The 20823-nt window shown below is 48.5% G+C and overlaps 1 protein-coding gene across 2 annotated transcripts; it reads right to left on the bottom strand.

Moving 5' to 3' along the window:
• Positions 1–9515: 9515 nt before the first annotated feature.
• galnt12 (UDP-N-acetyl-alpha-D-galactosamine:polypeptide N-acetylgalactosaminyltransferase 12) lies at positions 9516–18386 on the bottom strand. 2 transcript variants are annotated; one of them, XM_017426386.3, is made up of 11 exons: positions 18031–18386; positions 17448–17886; positions 17073–17242; positions 15830–16019; positions 15523–15708; positions 15317–15434; positions 14804–14980; positions 13813–13944; positions 13564–13677; positions 12722–12877; positions 9516–12292 (listed from the first exon to the last, which is right to left on the bottom strand). In XM_017426386.3, exons 2-11 carry the CDS (start codon positions 17831–17833, stop codon positions 12155–12157), a joined length of 1767 nt encoding a protein of 588 aa, XP_017281875.1. In that variant the 5' UTR covers positions 17834–17886; positions 18031–18386; the 3' UTR covers positions 9516–12154. The 2 variants fall into 2 exon arrangements, with proteins under 2 accessions (XP_017281875.1, XP_037831829.1); XM_037975901.1 differs by lacking the exon at positions 18031–18386 and having other exon boundaries at positions 17448–18003.
• Positions 18387–20823: the final 2437 nt, after the last annotated feature.

Raw genomic sequence — 20823 nt, 5'->3', positions numbered from 1 at the left:
CGGTGGGAAGCCGTTTGAAAGTATCCCAGCCAACCATGCTGGCACATTCGACTTCCCCCCTCCCTCCCCCCCCCCTCTTCAGCAGAGCACAAAGGTCTAATAGCTGCACCACTTGAGTCTGATGAAAGCAGGGCGATGAAAGCAGAGTTAGGCAGTCAGAGGAGTCGGGCCCCGCTCGCTGCCACTCCTCCACATGTCTGCAGGCTTATTATCAGCAAGCGAGACTCGATGAGCACGGTCCTACACGCACCAGGTTGGTTTTTGTTTCTTTTTAACATAATGCTACCCACTAAGCATTGCTCACCTGTCACTTCGGGGCAACGGAGCATTTATATAGAGTAGCGTGAGAACCTGCAGTTGAGCTTGTGTTTTGGACTTCCTGTAGCGAAGTTCCCCTTTGATATGGGACTGCGTCGTGCCTTCAGATCACACAAACAAACCTGAAGGTGCTCTTAAAGAAAATGTGCATCATAAAGGATACTGGCAAAGATGCAGAAGCAATCGTTGAACCATCTCCAACTGCCCCCCCCCCCCCCNCACGGGAGGGCCGTAATTCTCTCTTGGCCAGGCTGTTCAGCAGCTGCCATGTGCACACACACTCTCTCTCACACACACACATGGAAAGATGATGTGCCAAGGCACAAAGGCAGATACATTCAAACTTATAACTCCCATCTCGCCCTATTTGTTCCACATGGGCGGTTCCACTTTCACTTCAAGCTCGGGTCCTCTACCAGAGGCCTGGGAGCTTCAGGGTTCTGTTCCTAGGACGTCGCTCTTCTGGACAGAGATCTCTGAGGTTGTTCCTGGGATCTGTTGGAGCCACTCTTCCAGTTTGGGGGTTACAGCCCCGAGTCCTCCGATGACCTCTGGTACAACTGAGGCCTTGACTCTCCACAACTTCTCTGTTTCCTCTTTCCGACCTTGGTATTTCTCCAGCTTCTCACAATCCTTCTTCCTGATGTAACAGTCTCTTGGGGCTGCTACATCTATCACCACTGCTTTCTCCTGTATCTTATCTATCACCACAATGTCCGGTTGGTTAGCCATCACCTGTCTGTCAGTCTTGATCTGGAAGTCCCACAGCATCTTAGCCCTGCCATTCTCCACCACCTTAGGTGGAGTCTCCCACTTTGACTGTGGGACTTCCAGTCCATACTCGGTACAGATGTTCCTGTACATTATTCCAGCCCCTTGGTTATGGCGCTCCATGTACGCTTTGCCTGCCTGCATCTCACATCCTGCTGTTATGTGCTGGACTGCCTCAGAGGCATCTTTGCACAGCCTCCATCTTGGGTCCTGCCTGGTATTATAGACCCCGGCCTCTATTGCTCTTGTGCTGAGGGTCTCCCTTAGCTGGGAGTTGGCACAGCGGTTAAGTCACATGACTTTGGTACGGGGAGATCAGGGGTTCAAGTATTCAAAAGCCAGTGCCAACCTCTGAGAGACCTCGATTACACGGTGAGTGAGAGACATAAAAATGATGGAGACATAAAAGTGATGCCATGTCGTCCGGATTCACGTCAGATGTTGGGGAACCAGGACATTCTGCTGAGAAATGGACCACTGGAACAAGACATTCAAGGACAAGGGCAGAGAAATGTATATACATATATAAAAGCAACGGTTTCAGAGATAGCAAACACGTACTAAGTCGTTGGCATCTGCTTAACCATTGACTTTGAGAAGTGACCACAGGTTGGAAGTTACTTTACCAAAGCTGCAAAAAGTCATTGTTGTGATTTCGTTGTTGCTTTTCCTGTGTGGGACGATGGAGAAAACTTTGCCTTCTAGTTGTAACATTCTTAGCTGATTTTGTCTTGGCCATTTTGACACAAGTCAGCGACGGCTGCACACTTTCTCCGGAGCTAATCAGCTGCCCCTTTTTCTTTTTAATAGCAATCTGCTAATTAGACAGAGTGGTCTTAGCTGTACTCTTGCACAGCTTCACTGGTGCTTATCGTATGACTGGACTGATATGAAGTGAGTTGGTAATTTTGTGTGCCAGGGCAGAATCCAGGGAAGGATAAAGCTCCTTGCAATGAAATCATTTGCATCTGATGACTCTGCACAGTGAGCTAAAAACAATTTCAAGTGTCACCGGGAAAAACCGAAGCAGCAAAGTTTGCAAAACACAACATTTGTGTCGTGCCGACACCTTCAGCCGTGGCTGTATAATGTGATTTTCAGCAAGCCTGCCTTATGTGTGTGTTTGTTTGTTTTTTTAAGATACACACCAGCTTGACCTACAGCCCCTGGTGATTTAGGGTTTCACACTCTGCACCCAGTCCAGGGATGGAGGGGGTGAATCCTACCGCACAGATCTACCGGAGCAGGGGTTTGTGAGGTCAGAAACCACAGGCAATTAGCCGCCGTCTGACAGTGTGACTCTCCGGCTCCTTCGCTCTCCGCTGAGAGATTTCCGGAGCCCCCCCGGGACGCTGAGCCGTATCGATCATCGCGCTTGGAAAGGTCAGCGGCTTGGCTCTGCTCCGGCACCCCACCCGGCTGGAGCGCTGCGCCCACAGATCCCTGCTGCCTAACCAGCTTGGCTAAGGCGCGTGTACGACTCAGCATTCCTTGTAAGAAAAAAAACTAAACCTCTGCCAACAACGTGGCGACCGGCGGGCGCAGCGTTTTGCCCCCGGTCCCCCTCTCAGCTGAGCTTCTCGGCCTTTTATAAAAATAAAAAGAATTGCTACAAACGTCAAGGTTTTGGCTCAGATGGTTAGAAGCAGCTCACTCAGGGAGCAGCATCTCGAGCCGGACCTCAGACTTGAGCGTTTCGATGGAACATACACCGCGAGGGGAAGTGAAACCGCACTGATGGATATGTTTTATTGAGGCTGAATAAGGCATCAGCTCAGTGATTTAGATGATTAACATCGCGTGTGTGCGTGCTGCATCAATCTGAGTTAAATCTCCATTGCCAAGGAAGTTGGTTGTCAGTCTGACCAAGCACATCATCATCACATCAGTGCTGAATTATGCAGAAGCAGGGAGAGGCTTCTCTCTCTCTCTCTCTCTCTCTCTCTCTCTCTCTCTCTCTCTCTCTCTCTCTCTCTCTCTCTCTCTCTCTCTCTCTCGTAGACTTTGTGGCTGCTAAAGAACTTTAAGTGCTGCCTCTCTCTTAAAAAAGCATTACCACGTTCTTAGAGGCTCGAGCTTGAAGCTCAACTGCTTCCCGATATGGTTTTTTTCCCTCTTTTGCCAATTTCTTTTTTACCCCAGCACCAACAGATAGGATTAACAGACTGTGATAATGGCTCCAAATAAATAAATAAATAAAAATAAAGAAGTCAAAGCAAATATCTGTGCTGGTGTGTGTTTGGTCGAGAAATGAAACTCATGTTTGGCTCTACACGCAGACCAGCACAATTAACTTCCACGGCTTCTGCAAAGAGAAGAGAGAAGAAGAGAGCATGGGATCCGTTCATCCGAATCTGAGAGAGAGAGAGAGAGAGGGAGGGAGGAATTTCGTTTAATCGTAGGCTACGAAAAGCTATGTCAGTGTGTTTAGCACCCCAAAACAGGAGCGCGTTACGGTGTTGGACTAATTTCATCTAGTCAGTCGTCAGTATCACACAGGTAGATCTCGGCTCGAGGAGTCTGCCTGAGGAACAAATGATCACCTCTAACACTGGACTGGAGACATCTGGACCTCCAGAGTTTACATGTTAAAGACATTTCTGCTCATTTCCACGCAGAGAACGCTAAAAGCTAATCGTTTCCAATAACTACAGGTGTCAGTGGACGTTTCCACATGAATTTAAAACTCTTATAATATATTCTTCCATTTGAACAATAAATTTATTTTTTATGAAAGTCCACACACCATAAAAGCTTAGACAATCTGCTTGAACTGCTTCAGTTTATGGTTTGCTAATCAGTTTTAGCTCAATAAAAGTATCTGGTCTTTCAAACTAAATGAAATGTTTCCTGTCAGCACTATAAATGTGACCCGTTGAAATTGCTTTGTGTTGACACAGTGGATAATATTTATACAACATTACCTCATCTAGTAACTAGTAACAGTAAACTGTCTAAAAACCCACCTTTATGGCTGGCCCTTTTTTCATTTTATTGTATTATATTAACATGAAAGCACCTAAAGCTAGTGGAGGATATGTATTTGCCCTTACCAAGCCTTTTAGTATCTGTTTAAATTAATAGTTTTACTGTATGCAATTTGCATTATTTATTATTGTGCAAACAAAGCACACAAGTTGTAATTAGTTTGTCATTTCAACATGATCTAACGGGGAATTAATCAGCACAGATACTGGAAGCTTGTGGAAACAGCTGGCAGGGCTCCATCAAATAAAACTAATGTGCTTGAGTGAAACTTAACAGCTCGGTTGGATTAAAAACCCCCTCCTGCTTTAAAGAGATGTGCAACATGTTCATTAGTCAGCTTTTGAGGTGCTAGTAACCGATTCACAGTCACACTGCCTCGTACTTCATCTTAGCTTCTGCCATGTTAGCAAGTACGCTAAGCTAACTGTCAGCTGGCTAATTAAGATGGCAAACGAATTAAACTTTTCTAAAATGAAATGAAATTATTTCTATGTTTTTAACAGATATACTAGCAGCTAAAAAATAGTTTGTTAGCTTCAAATTTTGATACTTACAACCCAAAAACCCAAAGAAGAACAACCCAGAAATTGGTGCTATGCTATGCTAAGTGTTAGCTGGCTAATCAAGACAGCAAACAAATGACTTTTTTTTTCTAAAATGGTAAATTATCTCTTAGTTTTGAGTGAAAACACTGCCACTAAAAAATTAGTTTGTTGACATTGAATTTTGATATTCACAACTCGCAACCAAAGAAAATAGTGATATGCTAAGCTAACTGTTGGCTGGCTAATCAGGACAGCAAATAAATGTATTTTTTTCTAAAGTGAAAAATTGTTTTCTACTTTCCAGTGGAGACTGTCACCAAAAAAATTGTTTAACATCAAATTTTGACATTGACAACCAACAATAAAGAAAATAGATACGTAAAAAAAATGGTGCTATGCTAAGCTAACTGCTAGCTAGCTACTCAAGACAGCAAATAATTTAATTATTCTAAAATGGAAAATGTTCACTTCATTTTGAATGGAAACGCAGTCGCTAAAAAGACTGTTTAACACCACATTTTGACATTCACAACCCACAATAAAATAAATAAATACATAAATGAAACTGTGCTATGCTAAGCTAACTTCTATCTAGCTACTCGAGGCAGCAAATAGTTCAATTGTTCTAAAATGGTAAACTATCTCTTTGTTTTTAAGGGAAAACACAATCGCTAAAAGGACTGTTTAACTTCATATTTCAGTAGAACCGTTTGTTTCGTCATCCTAAAGATGCCATTTGTGTTCGAAGGGATCAACAGAGCAACTCAAACACGGCGTACACTTGACCGATCAAAACACTGCGTGCTCGGAAAAACGAATCAACCTCATCTCGTTTTGTCCGGGGGAAAAACACAGTATGTTTTTCGCCGGAAGGCAGAGGCAGTCCCATTTAGCGAGCAATCAAGTAATCTGATGAAGTGAAATGAATGGGTGTGGGGCGGAAGCATTTTATCTGGTAGGAACACATTTAAGACGTATTCTGTCAGTGTAGGCTACTCCGGAGGAGGCGACTGTCGGGCTGTGAACCGACATGACTCCGGCGTTCTCTGTTAGCAGAAATACATCATTTCTGCCAAATGTACTTGACGGGCTTTAACCCCAGCAGGGAAAAGAAAACGGAGGACGAGGGAATCTTTATGGACAAACATTAGATTAATTCCAGCATGAAGGACCCGACTGAAGAGGGCTTTCATTCCTGCTTTCAGGTTACCTACGGTAGAAATTATACATTCATTCGGAGATCTTTGTTGCACGTGCGAGACAAAACAGACGCTGTTTCTTTTAGTGGACAAGTGTAACACGTGTTGTGACTGTTCTCCGCTCTTCTAATTAAACCCATTTGCATTCTGCAGCGCCGCCGCCGTTATCAACACGAGGTCTGCACTGTGCCACGGTGTTGTTTTATCTAAAAAAAAATAAAACAAAAGCCTAAATATTCGAATTTAGAGTAAATTATGCCACATGCAATCGCTACAATTGGGAAATAAAAACTAAAAAGGTTAAGATGCCGTGTGAAATGTAAATAAAAATAAAATTCAATCATTTGTACACCTTATTTTGTTCACAACAAAACACAATAAATGTATCAAATGGTGAAACTAAGCAGCTACATAATTTTGGGGGTGAAAAGTGAGGTAATTTGAAATTTTATGGCAGCAAAAACATCTCAAAAAAGATGGAAGACCAGCGTGAAGCCGGCCCCCCTTAAAGGAGTTTTAACTGACACGAAGTTAAGCATCGTCTTGCAGAAAATATGCAAAGGCTTGCCGTTCTGCAGTGACGGCGCCTTTCCGGAAGTGCGAGCTGCCCGTGCCAGACGCACAAATGCACCCCCATACCAGCAGAGAGGCAGCCGTGTGAACGTCCACAGCATGGATTAGAAAAAGCTGAGTGTTAGGGAGGTAAAAAAAAAGAAAAATCAGAACTTGTGGAGGAAGAAACGCCACCTGTTGAGCGGGGCGCCGACACGTCCTTTCAAAACGCCACAGAGCGCTAATTTACAGCCTCGCTCAGAGCTGCCAGATCCAAAAAAAAGATGCTATCAGATGCTTTCTGTTATTCGCTCATCAGACGGAAAAATTTGGCACCAGAATGAGTTGGAAAGGAGCAAACGGGCACCGGGCAAACCGTCAGCTGACTCCAGGAAGGCCTCGGCTGAGATTCGCTTCGACCGCCGCAGCGCAGGAGGAGTGATGCGCAGGGGTTCTTTGGTTTTGCTTTTAAATCTTCTTCTGAAAAGCCAAGACTACACGAGCTTGTTCCCGGTGAGGTCGAACGAAAGTGGGAAATAAAAGGAGATTTTAGGCAAAACGGCAACAAGCGATCGGCCTTCGATGCCGTTTCGGCTGCTTTCGCAGATGTGGATTAGATGAGCTTGACCCGACACTGAAGTAGGGGGGGCTCTAAAGCCAGGCGCATATGCCAAACACGGCCCTGCAAGGGTTTCCACAAATATCAGCTTTTCTCTCCATTTTATTCACTGTTGCCCCCTCCGCTCCGGAGCGCAGCTCCTGTTGATATCAGTGCCGTTTTCATCAAACACTTCTCAGCCGCTCTTAACCTCAACTTTGCTTTTTTGTTTGTCTTTTTGCGCACAAAGGACCATTCCTGACGCGCGGCCAGTCATTTCCCAGTTTTTATGCCTCAAGCAGCGAAGGAAAAAAAACTTATTTTGGAGAAAAGCAGAATTATTTTTAAAGCGATAAAACCCAACGAACGTTGAGGGGGGGAGGCTTGTCTGCGCCGAATTCGAGTTCCCTCCTAAAAGTGGGAAGTGTGTCATCTGTGCCACTGACAGCCACGGCTCCTGAGCTCCTCTGGGTACCGAGGAGGAGGAGGAGGAGGNAGCGTGGGGGGGGGGGGGGGGGGGGTTACATAAACCAAAACGACACGCAGCGTGGAAATGGCTTCCAATCAGTGTTTTTGCAGGGAGAGAGCAGCTCCTCCTATGGTTCCTCCTGCTCCCTCAGCACCTCCAACACCTCGCGCTGCCGGGGGGCGCTTGTTGTCTTCCTGCAGCATTAAAGACACATATGGGCTGGGAGAGATATCTATGCACCGGGTTTAAAACATACAAAAAAGAAGCAAACTACGCCTACATCCTGCAACAAAACCCAGCTTTTATAAAGTGCAAGAGGAGCACCACTTCCATTTTACTGAAGAGGCAGCCGCGTGGCCAAATGTGACGTTTTCCTTATCTTTTTTTTTTAATAAATATTTTTTTTGGCTTCTCCAGCGTCGGAACATGTCATTCTGTGCGAGGAGGAAAGCAGCTTGGTGCGCGCGGCGCCTTCAGCGGGGCACAAATGTTCCGCGCCGCTTCCAGCACCGAGAGAAAGCAGAAGATCGCACCAACTTCGCGTCTGTTCGGTCTTTTGTGACGAATTTTTCGGAAGGGAAGAAAAGGAGGGGAAAAAAAAAAGTTGACACAAAAAGGACGGAGATGAACGGCTGAGTGAGTGAGTGAGTGAGGAAACAGGAGATTTGGCTCGGGCTCAGCGTTTCACCATCTCACTCAGCAGCTGGTGACCCATCCAATCAGATATGCTTGAAATAACTTAGAGCCCCCTCCTCCACCCCCCCCTCTCGAATATCCAGCCTTTTCTTCTCTCATTATCCTCTGAACATCGTCTCCAGCAGTTAAACGTGGATGATGGCCCGTTTTAATCATCGTCGACGTGATGAGTCACAGTTTAATCAACAACAGCAGAAGGAAAGACGGGAGGATAAATGTGGAAAAATAAAATAAAAAAAAAAAACAAAACAAAAACGTAGAAAGAATTCATATTTAAACATCTAACCACCTGTTTGGGGAGTATATGCTGCCAAGATGGATTCGCTCAAAGCAGTCGAGTGACGTCCCGTTCTTCATCCGCGGGGTTTTAGAAGCTGCCGGCCCACTCTTTGGAGCGCCGACAGCTTCAGCTCTTCTGGGAAGGTGTTCCACGAGGTTTGGGGAGGGTTTACGGGAGGTGTGAGGTCAGCTGATGTTGGACAGAACACCCGGCTCCCCGGTCTCCACTCTGATTCGTCCCAAAGGTGTTCTGTCGGGTTTCTTCCACGTCCGTGTCTGCATGGACCTTGCTTTGTGCGCAGGCGTGTCGGAACGGGAAGGGGCCCGCCCCAAAACTGTTCCCACAAATCTCAGAAGCATGAAATTGTCCGAAATGTCTCGATGTGCCGAAGCGCCCGAACCTTACACTCGGCACGACGCAGTCAGACAGGGACCGGTCTCCTGGCAGCAGCCGAACCCAGACCCGTCCAGAGGAGCGTGACTTGTCCCTCCAGAGGACACGTCTCCGCTGCTCTACCGCCCAGAGGCTGCAGTGCTTTACACCACTTCATCCGACTTTGGTGCTTTAGTGTCAGAAGGCTTGGATGCAGCAGTTCACCATGGAAACCCACTCCCTGAAGCTCTCTGCTCTCCGTTCCTGAGCTGATCTGAACACTGCAGGAGGTTCTGGAGCTGTTGATTCTGCAGAACGTTGGTGACCTCTGTGCATCCTCTGAGCCCACTTCCCCAATCGCTTCCACCTTGTTCTAAAACCACCGACAGCCGACTGTGGAACGTTTCATCACGAGCGGACCTTCTGCACAGGTTCCCCATCACGGTACGGCGCTTGGAACTCAGTTCTCCCGAAAGGCGACCCGTTCTTTCATTTTATACGCCCGAGTTCAGTGACATCATCATCGTCAGCAGAAACAGCAGCTTGAACGCTGCGCCGCGCGGTCCAATGCTGCCAGCAGCTTTTCCGAGGTCCGGCGCTCCAGCTTGTCAAGGATCCGGGTCGGGTCGGTGAGAAAAACCTCCCCCTCCCACCACAGTAAAAGAGGCGGAGGCCGCAGTCAAAGCGAGGAAAACGAAGGTTAGAAAAACAAGACGGCGAACACAGGTCCAATAAATAAGCCTCTGTTTATTAACGTTACGTAATAATCACACAGTTCTCAGGCGGCGGAGATAATAAATAAAACCCGGAGCGCCGGCCGTCCTGATAAATCAGCTCACTGCTTTAATAGTTTGGTTTTTTTATTCCTATTAGTTAGCCGAGATACACGGGAGGACTTCAGACTGTTTCTGTCCGAGCTCGTTTTATGCCAGCCAGCCATAACATTATGACCACTAGTCCAGAGGTTTATTTGGAGCGGCCCGCCCCCTCTTCAGACTGACAGATTTATAATAAACTATGGATTCTTAATAACTACAGGTGGTAATATCTCCCTGGGCTGTTAAATGTTTGTTTTTCTTGCATTCTCATTGATTTCCAAGCATTTGCAACCAAATGACCTGCCGACCGCATAGCTAGTTTTTAAAAAAAATCACTTTTTTTTTTTTTTATTTGTGCGCACAGCTTGTAAAACTGTTTCCTAAATTCATTCATTCCCCGCATTGTACCTGTCTCTGCAGCCCCCCCAAACCCCCACATTTAGGATTTACACTTGAGTGGCGCGCTTCTGAAACGAAGACGGTGTTTTTTCTAGCCAAGGAGAGAGTTGCCGTGCAGGTGTTCTCGAGAGACCCCCTGCGACAAAAATTCGACGACGTCGCCAGCTCAGGAAGGCTGTTCAAAGCAGGTCTCCAGGAGCCGCGGCCCGCTGAGGTTCTCTCGCCCCCCGGGACTCCGCCTGGACGGCGTGCGTCCACAAGCAGCTGTGTTCAGGTGGCTGAGCGTCAGAATTTACCACCCGTGTGAAGAACAGGAGGTGGTGGCGGGACCAGCAGTGCTGCTCGCCTCACCTGTGAGTGGTCCCATCGTGACGGCCGATCGGTGCACGCCGTCCAGATCGCCCGACTGCGAACCAGATGCTTCTTCCCTCCTACTATAAACAATACTGTCCCCCCACTGGTCATTTGGTCCACTCCACTTAGCGCCGTACAACCCATAACCCCGACAAAAAGCTTCCTTACGAGCCACAGCGAAGCCAAGTCCCGTAATTAGGTCCATATTTCAGAGAGCTTGGAACTCATTTTAAGCTTCTCTCCGACTCAATATCAACGTCTCGTAGTAATGTCTTCCAGAGTGTGTGTGTGTGTGTGTGTGTGTGCAAAACGGCACATAATCAATCTGACGCTGCGTCGTTAGGCCCGCGCATACAGATGTTATCAACTTCCTGCGACAGCGTCGCACGTCAGTCCGCATTCATTACATTTGGCAAATGGAGGGGGATTCTCGTTCGGCTCCCCAGCTGTGCTGCTTTTTGGAAATTGCTCCATTCGTCGTCGTCGTGCGAGCGCACACGCACGCCGAATCAATATCGAAAATCTATTTCGCCGTCACGGTCCTTTTAACACTAGCTGCTAACAAGTTCTTCTGAGCGGGACGGAAGGGGGGGGGGGTTAGCTTCATTCAGTCAGCTCCGTTATCGGCTTCTGCTGTCAAAAACGTCCTCCTGATGGCGTCGGTTTTTTTCGAAAAAGCCAAACGCAGGAGAGTGTCGAAGCGCTCCACGTGACCGGAGTCCAGCAGATAAAGCCTACCACTGAACGCCTCCGACATGGAGGGAAAGGAAAAAGAAGAAGGTGATGAAGAACAGGGCTGGGGTCGCGGCTCTCCGGAGAGACCGTCCGCTTCTCCGCTGCTCGCCACCGAACGGCCCGCTTCGGACGCAGAGGTTCTGAGAGACGAGCGCTGACACCGGCACGGCCCGGCAGAGTAAAACACACACACACACACTCTCCGGGGAAGAGCTGAAGGCGTGTGCACACACTTGCGACGTAAAGAACTTCCTTGACCAAAAGTCGTGGTGCGTTTTCTCCAACAGGAAGCAGCAATCGACGTGATCTCAGCGTTTACTCCTAACCAGATCTGAGTAAACAAAGCATAAATCTTTAAACCTAAAATTAAAAAAAAGCCCCAGCTGAAGCAATTAATATGGCAAGAATTCAGGATTTTAGGCTGCTTGTTATGTAAACACCAAAGGATGAACATTATGTTAAGTAAAAAGTAAAAAAAAAAAGCAGAGTAAGGCTGCAGTTTTCTCTTCTTTTTGTTGTTTTTTCAGTTATTACATGATTAAAAATAAGATTGTAAGGCACTGGCCTGTAATCTATGAGTTTTTTGGGCCACCGGTGTAAATAATTTATCAGGTAGTTGCTGCTTTCTGTAAAAGGGTCCTGAAAAACAGCTGTGAAAAAACTGTCTCACCACAAACAAGAGCAGCTGAAGAGAGGAGCGCTGGCGCCCTCTGCAGGACAAAACGGCCTCCGTTTAAACAAAACCTCTTTTCTTTCAGGCAGATACACCGTGTTCGTCTCCCCGTCCTGTTTTAGTCCGGTGAGTCGTTTTGGTCGAGAGCTAAAGAATATTCCGTGTTCTGTTTATTGGAAAAAAAAAAAGGCGTTTCAGAAAACAGGAAGCTGGCAGAACCAGTTTCCTGTCGGTCCAGCTGGTGCACGGAAACAACCCGAGGAGGCCGAGCAGCTTCAGGCGGGGGGGTAAAAGGATAAAACATTCGGAATGAAGCCATTAAATCCACTCACGGTCCTCTTCTGGAAAAAGAACGGGACTTTTTTCCCCCCCCGCCGTTTCGTCCCTTTAAATCCTCTCCTGGAAAAACCACTTCTGCCGGGCGCTGTCGGAGCAGGGCTGCAGCGAGGGCGCTGGCGTCCCGTTGTCCGTTTTGTCCACGGCCTCGACGCACTTCTGGCTCTGGACGTGGAACAGACTCCCGTCCTGGAAAGGAGCAGAAGTATTTGAGAACGAAAACCATCAGCTGCGGGCGGGTCGCTCCCGCGCCTCACCGGGTGCAGGAACAGCCACCCCCCGACTCCCATTTCTCCTTGATTTCCTCATTCCTCTGCCTTACGCGCCCTTCCTACATTCACTCCATCTTTATTTACTTATTTCTTTCACTGCATTTACATTTAGATGGCATTGTTGTGCTACAAACATCGGCTACATTCGGCTCCCAGCGCTGGGCGGGAAAACAAACTCTCTGAGGCCTTCTGTGTCCTTGAATGATGTGCAGGTTTCTCAAATTCAACTCCACATTCAACCCAGAAAATTTAAACATATCTGTTCAAATGAGGTCATAGTGTTTTGTTTGAATGTTTAAAAAAAACGGAGGACCCAGAAGAGCAGAAGCCAAACGTTTTGTCTTACCTTTCGGAAGACGAACTTCTGGCTGGTGGGGACAGGCTGTCCTCGCCTCTTGCACAGCTGCATGTTCAGGTAGGTGCTCACGCTGTCGCCCACAACGCACCCGGCCGGGTCCCTGGTGTTGTAGCAGATCTCCCCGTCCACTGAGAACTCAAAGAACTGCGGCGAAAAAAAAAGGGGGGGGGGAAATCGACTGGGTTAGCTTCGAAATCTAAGACTTTAAACTCAACAAGTTATCTCCTTTAATTAAGATTTTTTTGTTTGTTACTGAACCAAGCAGACGTTGCTGCTTTTTTGTTTTTTTGCTGAGTCATATTTACGTATCTCTAAGTGCCGGCACTTTATGGCCGATCCCCGAGAAAACAAGAGTTGGGAAACGCGCGGTCCGGATCGACGGCACCGACGCGTTGTGCAATCTGAGGTCGGTACACGGCTCTAATTATTCACAGGTTTGTACAGACAGCCACAAATCCCTGCAGCCTGGGACGAGACGAGATCAGGGCTGCCGTTTCTGACGCTGACGAGGAGGAGGAGGAGGAGGAGGAGGAAGAGGACAGCCAGGTTTGCTTTAAGGTTAACACGACTTCATTGTTTTTTAAACCCAGCTTAGAGGCAGTTAGCTGCAGATTTGTGTTTTGCAATAAGACTCAAGAAAGTTATGATTTGAAACCTTCTAATCTCCTCAGGCGCTCAAACTGACAGAACATGGACGCTCCTAGTTGGCTTCCATGCAGATTTTTGACAAACGGGATGTTTTCTGACTAATGAAAGCAACAAACTGAATCATATTATTAACAGTTCTTTTCTATAAACCACAAGTTTCAGTGGAGTTTTGCCACTCCTACCTGGTTCTGACCCATGCCGTGACACTGGTACAGGATGACCCTTTGGCCCACGATGGCGTGCTCGTCTATGGGGTTGTAGTCAAAGCAGTAGTTGGTCTTGCCCTGGTTCTTCAGCTGGGGAGGTCAATAAAACGCTCAGGATGTTACTCATTTACCTGTCATTTTGTCACAATTTTACTTATATGTCAGAAAATACTCAAAGGGAACAAACTGTTGCCGCTTTCGGACGCAGACGTGTTTGGATCTCACCATTCCAAACATGCCGGGTCGATCCTGGGGGACGGGGATGTCGGGGTAAACGTTGTCCAGGTACCACCTGAAGTCCTTGCACCCCAGCTTCTCTTTCAGCAGCTTGCGCTCCGTCACGTCGCCGAAGGCCTCCTGCAAACGAGCAAAAAGCCCCCCCCGATGAGCTCAGGGTGTGTGTTCGGCAGCGCCGTCGGCTCCACGTAACCCCACGCCCTCGGAGCTGTCTGCCGTTTCGAAAGCGGGGCCGTTCCCCGCTCAGCAGACGGACGTGTTTGTGTGTGCGCGTGCAGACCGTAACAGGGTTTATCTAAATACCTTTAAGCGCACGGAGTTACACACGTCTGCGGACGCAGCTGATTGCAGCCGGAGATTAAAAAACTTCCTTTACTTCGGCGGCGAGTGTACGCCCACCACACACCCCCCCCCCCCCAAAAAAAATAAAAATAAAAAGGAAAATAAAGTTGGAAATGTGCTAATTTAAGGATAAGAACTGCTAAATCAGGAAGGAGCAACGTTTCAGTGTTTTAGCTTTTGGAGACTTCCTCCTTTCGGGTGGATGAGAGGAGGAGGAGGAGGAAGGAGGAAGGGGGGGTGATGAGCGCCACCTGATCTGTGCTCGGAGAGCTTCTCCTGTTAACTACAGCGCCGCACGCTCGGCGAGGACAGGATAATCTCACCCCCTCCGTGAAGGACGGGCGAGTGTCGCCCGCTGGCACCTGAGCGGCGCGGAAAAGGTGGTAATCGCACACCGGAGTGCCCCGACGCCCCCGTCACCTCGAGTGTCTGCTGCTCGTGTATCACGAGAGTCACTTAATCAGGGGGAGCTTTTTTACAGCCCGGGTGGAGCTTAGTCCTTTTTTTTTTTTATGTGACGAGTGAGCAAAACAAAACCTCCAGTTGAAATCTGCTCAAACAATCGCTCCGGTTGTGCTCAACCCCCTCCTCCCCACCGCCCGCCCCGAGCGCGCTCGCGCCATCTGCGAGGACTCACCAGCCGTGCGTGGGGGTTGCGATGGTAGTAGAGCTCCTTGTATTCGTCCATCCAGACCTCAGCCGCCCTCACGCTGTTCGCCAGTGCCTTGCTCCGCGAGTACGGGGCCTTCTTGGGGAACACGTGGCCCACGTGGGAGCACGGGTGGATCTCCAGGCTGCCGCCGCACTGCCAGATCTGCAAGACATCAACCACAGCGCCGCCGGGGACTCGGTTAGCCTCTCAGCTCGGACTCGGTTCGCGGAAGCGAGCGCGATCCTGCGGAGCGGGAGAAAGCCGCGTTTTGCATCCCTTCAAGTTCCTTCCCGCGGGGAAACTGATTTACTGCAGGAGAAGAGTTGTCCAAATTCTTCACTGCAATCAAAGTGTTAGAGCCTGTTTTCTTTAGCTGGGGAGCAATAATTCAATCACTGTGGTTTGCAGAAATATTCCTCAGTAAATTTAAACCAGATACAAACGCTGAGAACTTCCAGACTTGCGTAAAGCTTGGAGAACATGTAAATTACTTCCTACCCGGAAGGAAAACTCCAGGTTTTCTCCTCCCCACACCTCCATCCCCGTGTCGTACGTCCCCAGGTAATGGAAGTAGCTCTTGCTCACAGAAAACAGCCCACCTGCCATGGTAGGAGACCTGGAGACGAAACCCTACAGGATTTAGCGAGCCACAGCGCCGACACGCGGGCGTCCCTCCGCCTCCTTTTTCCCCGCGAACAACAAACCTGATGACGTCGGTGGGTGAGCGGCGGCGTTTCTGCTCGTAATCCGGCACAGCGTGCCAGGTGAAGACCAGCCGCCAGTCAAAGCCTCCAATCTGAGGCTCGCCGGCGTTGCCCAAGTACTGGAAGGTGTTCCAGTCGATCACGTCGATGACGGGGCACACCACCGCCTTCGGCTCCTCTTTGATCCTGGGGGAGAGAACACAGGAAGAACGTCGTTCCTCTCCAAGCGTCTGCTCGTTACTGACTTAAAAGAAAATAAAAACAGTAAAAGCCTTAAAGAGAAAGGGTGGTGTGGTCCTCTTCTCACCTGTGGAGGAGAGGCTCCAACCAACCCTCGTGGCACTCGCAGTGGCAGTCCAGGAAGGTCAGCACGTCACCCGTGGCGATGGACGCCCCGAGCAGCCGGGCCCGCACCAGCCCCTCCCGCTTCGTGGCGCGCACCAAACGCACCTTCCTCAGGCCCGACAGGTACTTCTCCAGCGGCTCCTTCAGGTGAGCTGCGAAGGGAAGTGAAGCCCAATGAAAGCCGGCTCGAATATTTGTTTGGGGAAGACGCGACGGGAGGACAATCGCCGTCACCTGCCGTTACCAACAAACCCTCGCCGCAGCCACACCTGGTTTTCCTCCTCCTCCGTGTCCTCAGGCCGTGTCAGCGAGAGTCTAACTGCTGCGACTCGTGCAGCCATGGCCAAGATGTAACGTCTGACGTCTTCCCACCTGAACTGTTTGACGAAAGCTGAACTCAGAGCTGAGATCCGCCCATCAGTGTTCTCTGCTCTCAGAGAGCGCCTCGCTTCTGTTCACTTTGGAAACAGATTTTTTTACGAGCAGACGGGGGGGGGTGGATCTGAACATAACACCGGCGGCGTCGCCGCACTCGTATAAATGGCTTCTTATGTTGCCAGTTTACCGACAGCTACAGCAAGCAACGTGCGGAGCAGAGGTGCCCAAAACTTTTCAGCTTCCGACCCATAAAATAACCGTGACCCCATCTGTTGGCTGTTTGAACATCAAAAAGTGCTCATGACTCTATTAAATAAGGGCATAACAACAACACAAACAGTCTTAACATCCATTTTGTTGCTTTTTAAAATCATTAAATGATTTGTATTTCAATTCTCTGTAACAATTATGGTGTAAATATATCATAAAAACTGGTGTTTTAATTGTAACTTGATGTCTGGAGATTATCTATGGACCCCTACTTGGTGTTGTGTGACCCACGTTGGGGTCCCGACCCCAGCTTTGGGAATCATTGGTGTAGAGGAATGGGTCAAAAGGCAAAAAGCTTAAACGAGTTTCCTCAGGATCCAAGTTCCCGCAGTGCCACCTCTGTAAGGAAGTAGACGAACAGGAAAATACTCCTAATCAAACAATGCTTTGCATATTTGTAAACAGGTCCGAGGACTTTTAATGTTTGCTGCTGTGGAGGCGACGTGTCTTACACGCACGCCGCCCGCCCACGTCTCAGTCCGTCCACCAGCGCTCCACCCGTCCGTGTGAGCAGCCTTTAACAACCCCCCCCCACCCGTCCGCCCATGACTCTCTACCTCTGTCGCTGTAGTCGTCCACCAGCACCACCTCGGTGAGCAGGACGTCCGGGGACGTCTCCAGCACGCTGTGGACCGTCCTCAGCAGGGTGGTCCAGGCCTCGTTGTAGAAGGCGATCACCACGGAGGTCGTCGGCAGGGACCTGTAGTCGTACTTGTGGTTTCTGCAACTGAGACATGCAAAGAAAAAAAAAAGAGAGAGACAGAGAGCTCACTAATCGAGGCTGGAGCTGGAGACTTCTTCACGTCTTCACTTTGGTGTTTAGACTAATCAAAGTGTTTATCTCTAACCAGTGACAGTTACCACCCCACCCAAGCTCGTGTCCAAACTGAGACAAACCCTGTTGTGGACACGAGGACAGCTGGATCACTCACAGCGGGTTCCACCTCTCCGGCAGCCGGCGGTGCAGCGAGATCCTGTCGCTGACATACGTGTTGATCTGGTGCCTGCTGATGCCCTCCTCCTCCTTCCTCCTCTCCTCTCCCTCCAGCTCCAGCCTCAGGGCTCTCCCCATCTCCCCCGGGGCGTTGGGGTCCAGGGGAGGCTTCTCGTAGACGGGCTTGTCGAGCCGCTCGTCGCTCGCCCTCGGCCCGCGGGCCTCCTCTTTCCCCCCCTCCTCCTCCCGGACCTCCGCTTCCTCGCGTCGGCTCGCGGCGCCAGCTTCCCCGGAGCGTCTGAAAAGCACTAAGTATCCCAGCAGGGTGACGCCGAGGAGGAGGACGAGCACTTTGGGTCGGTTCCTTCGCCGGCACGCGGCCATGGCGCCGCTTCCTCGAGACGCTGTCCGAAGTTAGGTCGAGGTTTCATGCCCTGCTGGAGTAAGAATGAAGTAAAACAAACTTCACGCTTCCGCTCGACTGAGTCCAGTTTTTAAAAGCACATGACTCCAAACTAACTTCGTGTGTGTGTGTGTGTGTGTGTGTGTGTGTGTTGCCCACGGCGTCGTTACTTATTCACCGGAACTCCGAAGTGTCTCAACTTCATTGGCGAGTGAAAGCAGAGGCGCTCCTCCTTTCTGGAGAGCCTCCAGCCCCGCGAGAGCTCTGGGTGGAGGTGACAGGATTAGCAGGCTCGGATTAGATTAGCTCGAAGAAAAGATTATCGCCTCTGGCAGGCAGAGGCGGAAATTCGGACGAGACAAATCTGGATCGAGACTCGTGCCTCGCGGCAGACGCGCGCATGTCGTCTCCTTTTTTTAAATATTTTTTGGGGAATTTCCAACAACTCCCTGGCCTAAACGTTTTGTTTTGAAACCCTGAACGTCGACAAAATTGACTTTGGAGCTACTTTTTCTACCCCCTCACACACACACCAAAGTTTAATAAAACGCTAAGCTAGCGAAGCTAGCATCAGCGTTTCCGGTTTGTGATTACCAAAATAAAACCGAGCGGATTGACTTGAACTTGAAGAGCTGGTGACGAGGTTTTTTTTATTATTTTTATTTTTGCCCCGACTAAACTACATAATCAATAAACAAACTTCGTAAACCATCGGGTACATTTTGAAATTTGATCAAATATTAGACAAGAAACTTTTGGGCTTTTAATTTGAAGGAGGCCGTTTGTGCTGTAGTTGAAGCGGCTGCTTGAACTTGTTATAATTTAACATAAACCTGCATAAATCTTTTTCACATTTAAATGACTTGAGCTGTCTGATCATTTGACCCCTTAAATGCACCTTTCAGACATAAATTCAGATTCCTAAGAATGGTTCTCAATGCTCGGTTCGTGGCCCCGCTGTGGGTCGCGAAACACCTATTAGGGGGGTCCTGAGGTGATCTCCGTTCATTTCAGTGCATCATTTCGGCAGGGAATCAGACGTACGTTCATTATTTTCATAAAAAGGTGGTCGGTCTAACATCCCGGTGAACTGATCTGAACATGATCCCATCCCCAGGGTTATTAACGAAACTCATTAGAGGCCTACGCCAACACCTACAACAGCTGCGCCCGAGATAACCATCTCCGGAGCGTCGCCTGCGACCCCCACCACGGGAAAACCTGCGGCGACCAGCCACCTCGGGGGGCTTTTAGCCTTTCACGTCCAACGAGTCGTCGCCCAGGCGTGAAGGATATGAAAAACTCTCGACACCGTAGCTGAAATTGGACACAAAACGTACGGTAAAGCAAATTAAAGTGGTAAATAATTAAGCTGGGCCCCTTTTGAGGCCAGAAGGTAATCTGAGTGGCGCGCTTGTTTGATCGAGCACCTGTTTTATATTAAAAAAAATAACTCCACAAAGGGACAAGTCAGCCTGGAGGTGGCGTAATGTGCCACGGAGCGGACAGACGGCGGCGTTGGCCTTTAAGCCGGGCCTAATGAATCCCGTTCTCCGCGCAAAATGGCGTTGGTGCAGTTCTGCTGACAGGAAAAGCAAATCTGTGGCGATCCGCACCACTTTGGTCGCACTGTTGAAAGGTAACCGTTTCACCTGTTGCAGATCGCTCTCTGGGTGAGGTCGTTTCGAGGGAACGGGCGTTTGTTTTGACCGGAGTGACAAGGTCTTGGCAGCTACTCCCGCAAGAAACAAAATGTCTGACTTACCTTCTTCCGTTACTTCAACTGGTTCCCCTAAACTTGGTTGTTTAAATCTAAATATTAAAACGAGTAGTATTTACATGCTTTAAAATCTTGTTGCTCCAACACAACAAAACCTGCGTACTTGTAAATTGTAAATTAAGGTTTGTAAAACCACGAGTTCTTCTTTTAGATTCAAGATGGCCGCAGCAGTCCCTATTTCACGACCACGCGTGGCGGAGAGGCCTCGCTCAGAGAAGCCGTCGGCTCGTCAGTCCGTCCAGAAACGAGCTCAAAGAGCTGCCTGCAGCAGGTAAGACGTTAGCTGTCCGTAACCTTCCTAAAACTCTTTAGGCTGCCTGGAACTTTCCAGCTGACGAACGCACAGATTCTGCAAAAAAAAAAACAACTGAAGCAAACGATGGAGAAATGTTCGGGGTTAGATCTTCTGTCCGTCCTGTTCCTCCAAGAACAGCTTCGTTGTCTTCCGCTCTCCTTGATCAGTTTTAAAAACACGTAAGAGAAGGTGCCGGTCGTGTTAAACATTCACGGGAGTCGTGTCATTATTGCTGAAAGTTACACAAGCGGCAACATTTGCTCGCCAAGTTGTGCATTTTCTGTGCTTGAGCAACGGGACCCTGGACAGAACCTCATCAACCTGCAGACGCCCCCGCCCCCCTGCTTCCTCCACCTCTTATCAATAATCCGCTCGAACACCAGTTCAGTGACACCTTTTTGTTCTGTTGACACGTCATTTTCCTTTTTCTCCTTTGTGTTTCTAAATTCATCCCTCTTCTTGTTCGACAGGTATTTTTTTTTAGGAAACTGCTGTCAAAGGATTTTATCTCTTTGAGCTTCCTGCTATCACTCAGTCCGCTCTGCCTGCCAAATTGAAAACTAAACTAAAACAAATCCAGACGATGAAATGAAAGTCTTCTTCTGATAACCTCACTCATCTTACTGCCTCGGTTTCTGTGCTTAGTCTTGAGATGTATAACATTTTCTTACTTTTTTAATTTTCTTTAAAGTATGATAAAACTCGTCCAAGCTTCATGAATATGTTTCAGTAGAAAGCACACACTCGGAAGTCCCAACATTGTGTATATATTATTTTAAACAGGCCTGAGAATATAATAAAATAAACACTGGACTCATTTTTTTTTCCATCTAAAAAAACAGATGAATGTGGAGGAAAAAATAAAGTTAGTCAAGCAATGTTTAAAAATAAAAAAT

This window comes from Kryptolebias marmoratus, linkage group LG5, assembly GCF_001649575.2.
Source record: "Kryptolebias marmoratus isolate JLee-2015 linkage group LG5, ASM164957v2, whole genome shotgun sequence".
Lineage (NCBI taxonomy): Eukaryota > Metazoa > Chordata > Actinopteri > Cyprinodontiformes > Rivulidae > Kryptolebias > Kryptolebias marmoratus.
This window is presented reverse-complemented; position numbering and strand designations above follow the sequence as displayed.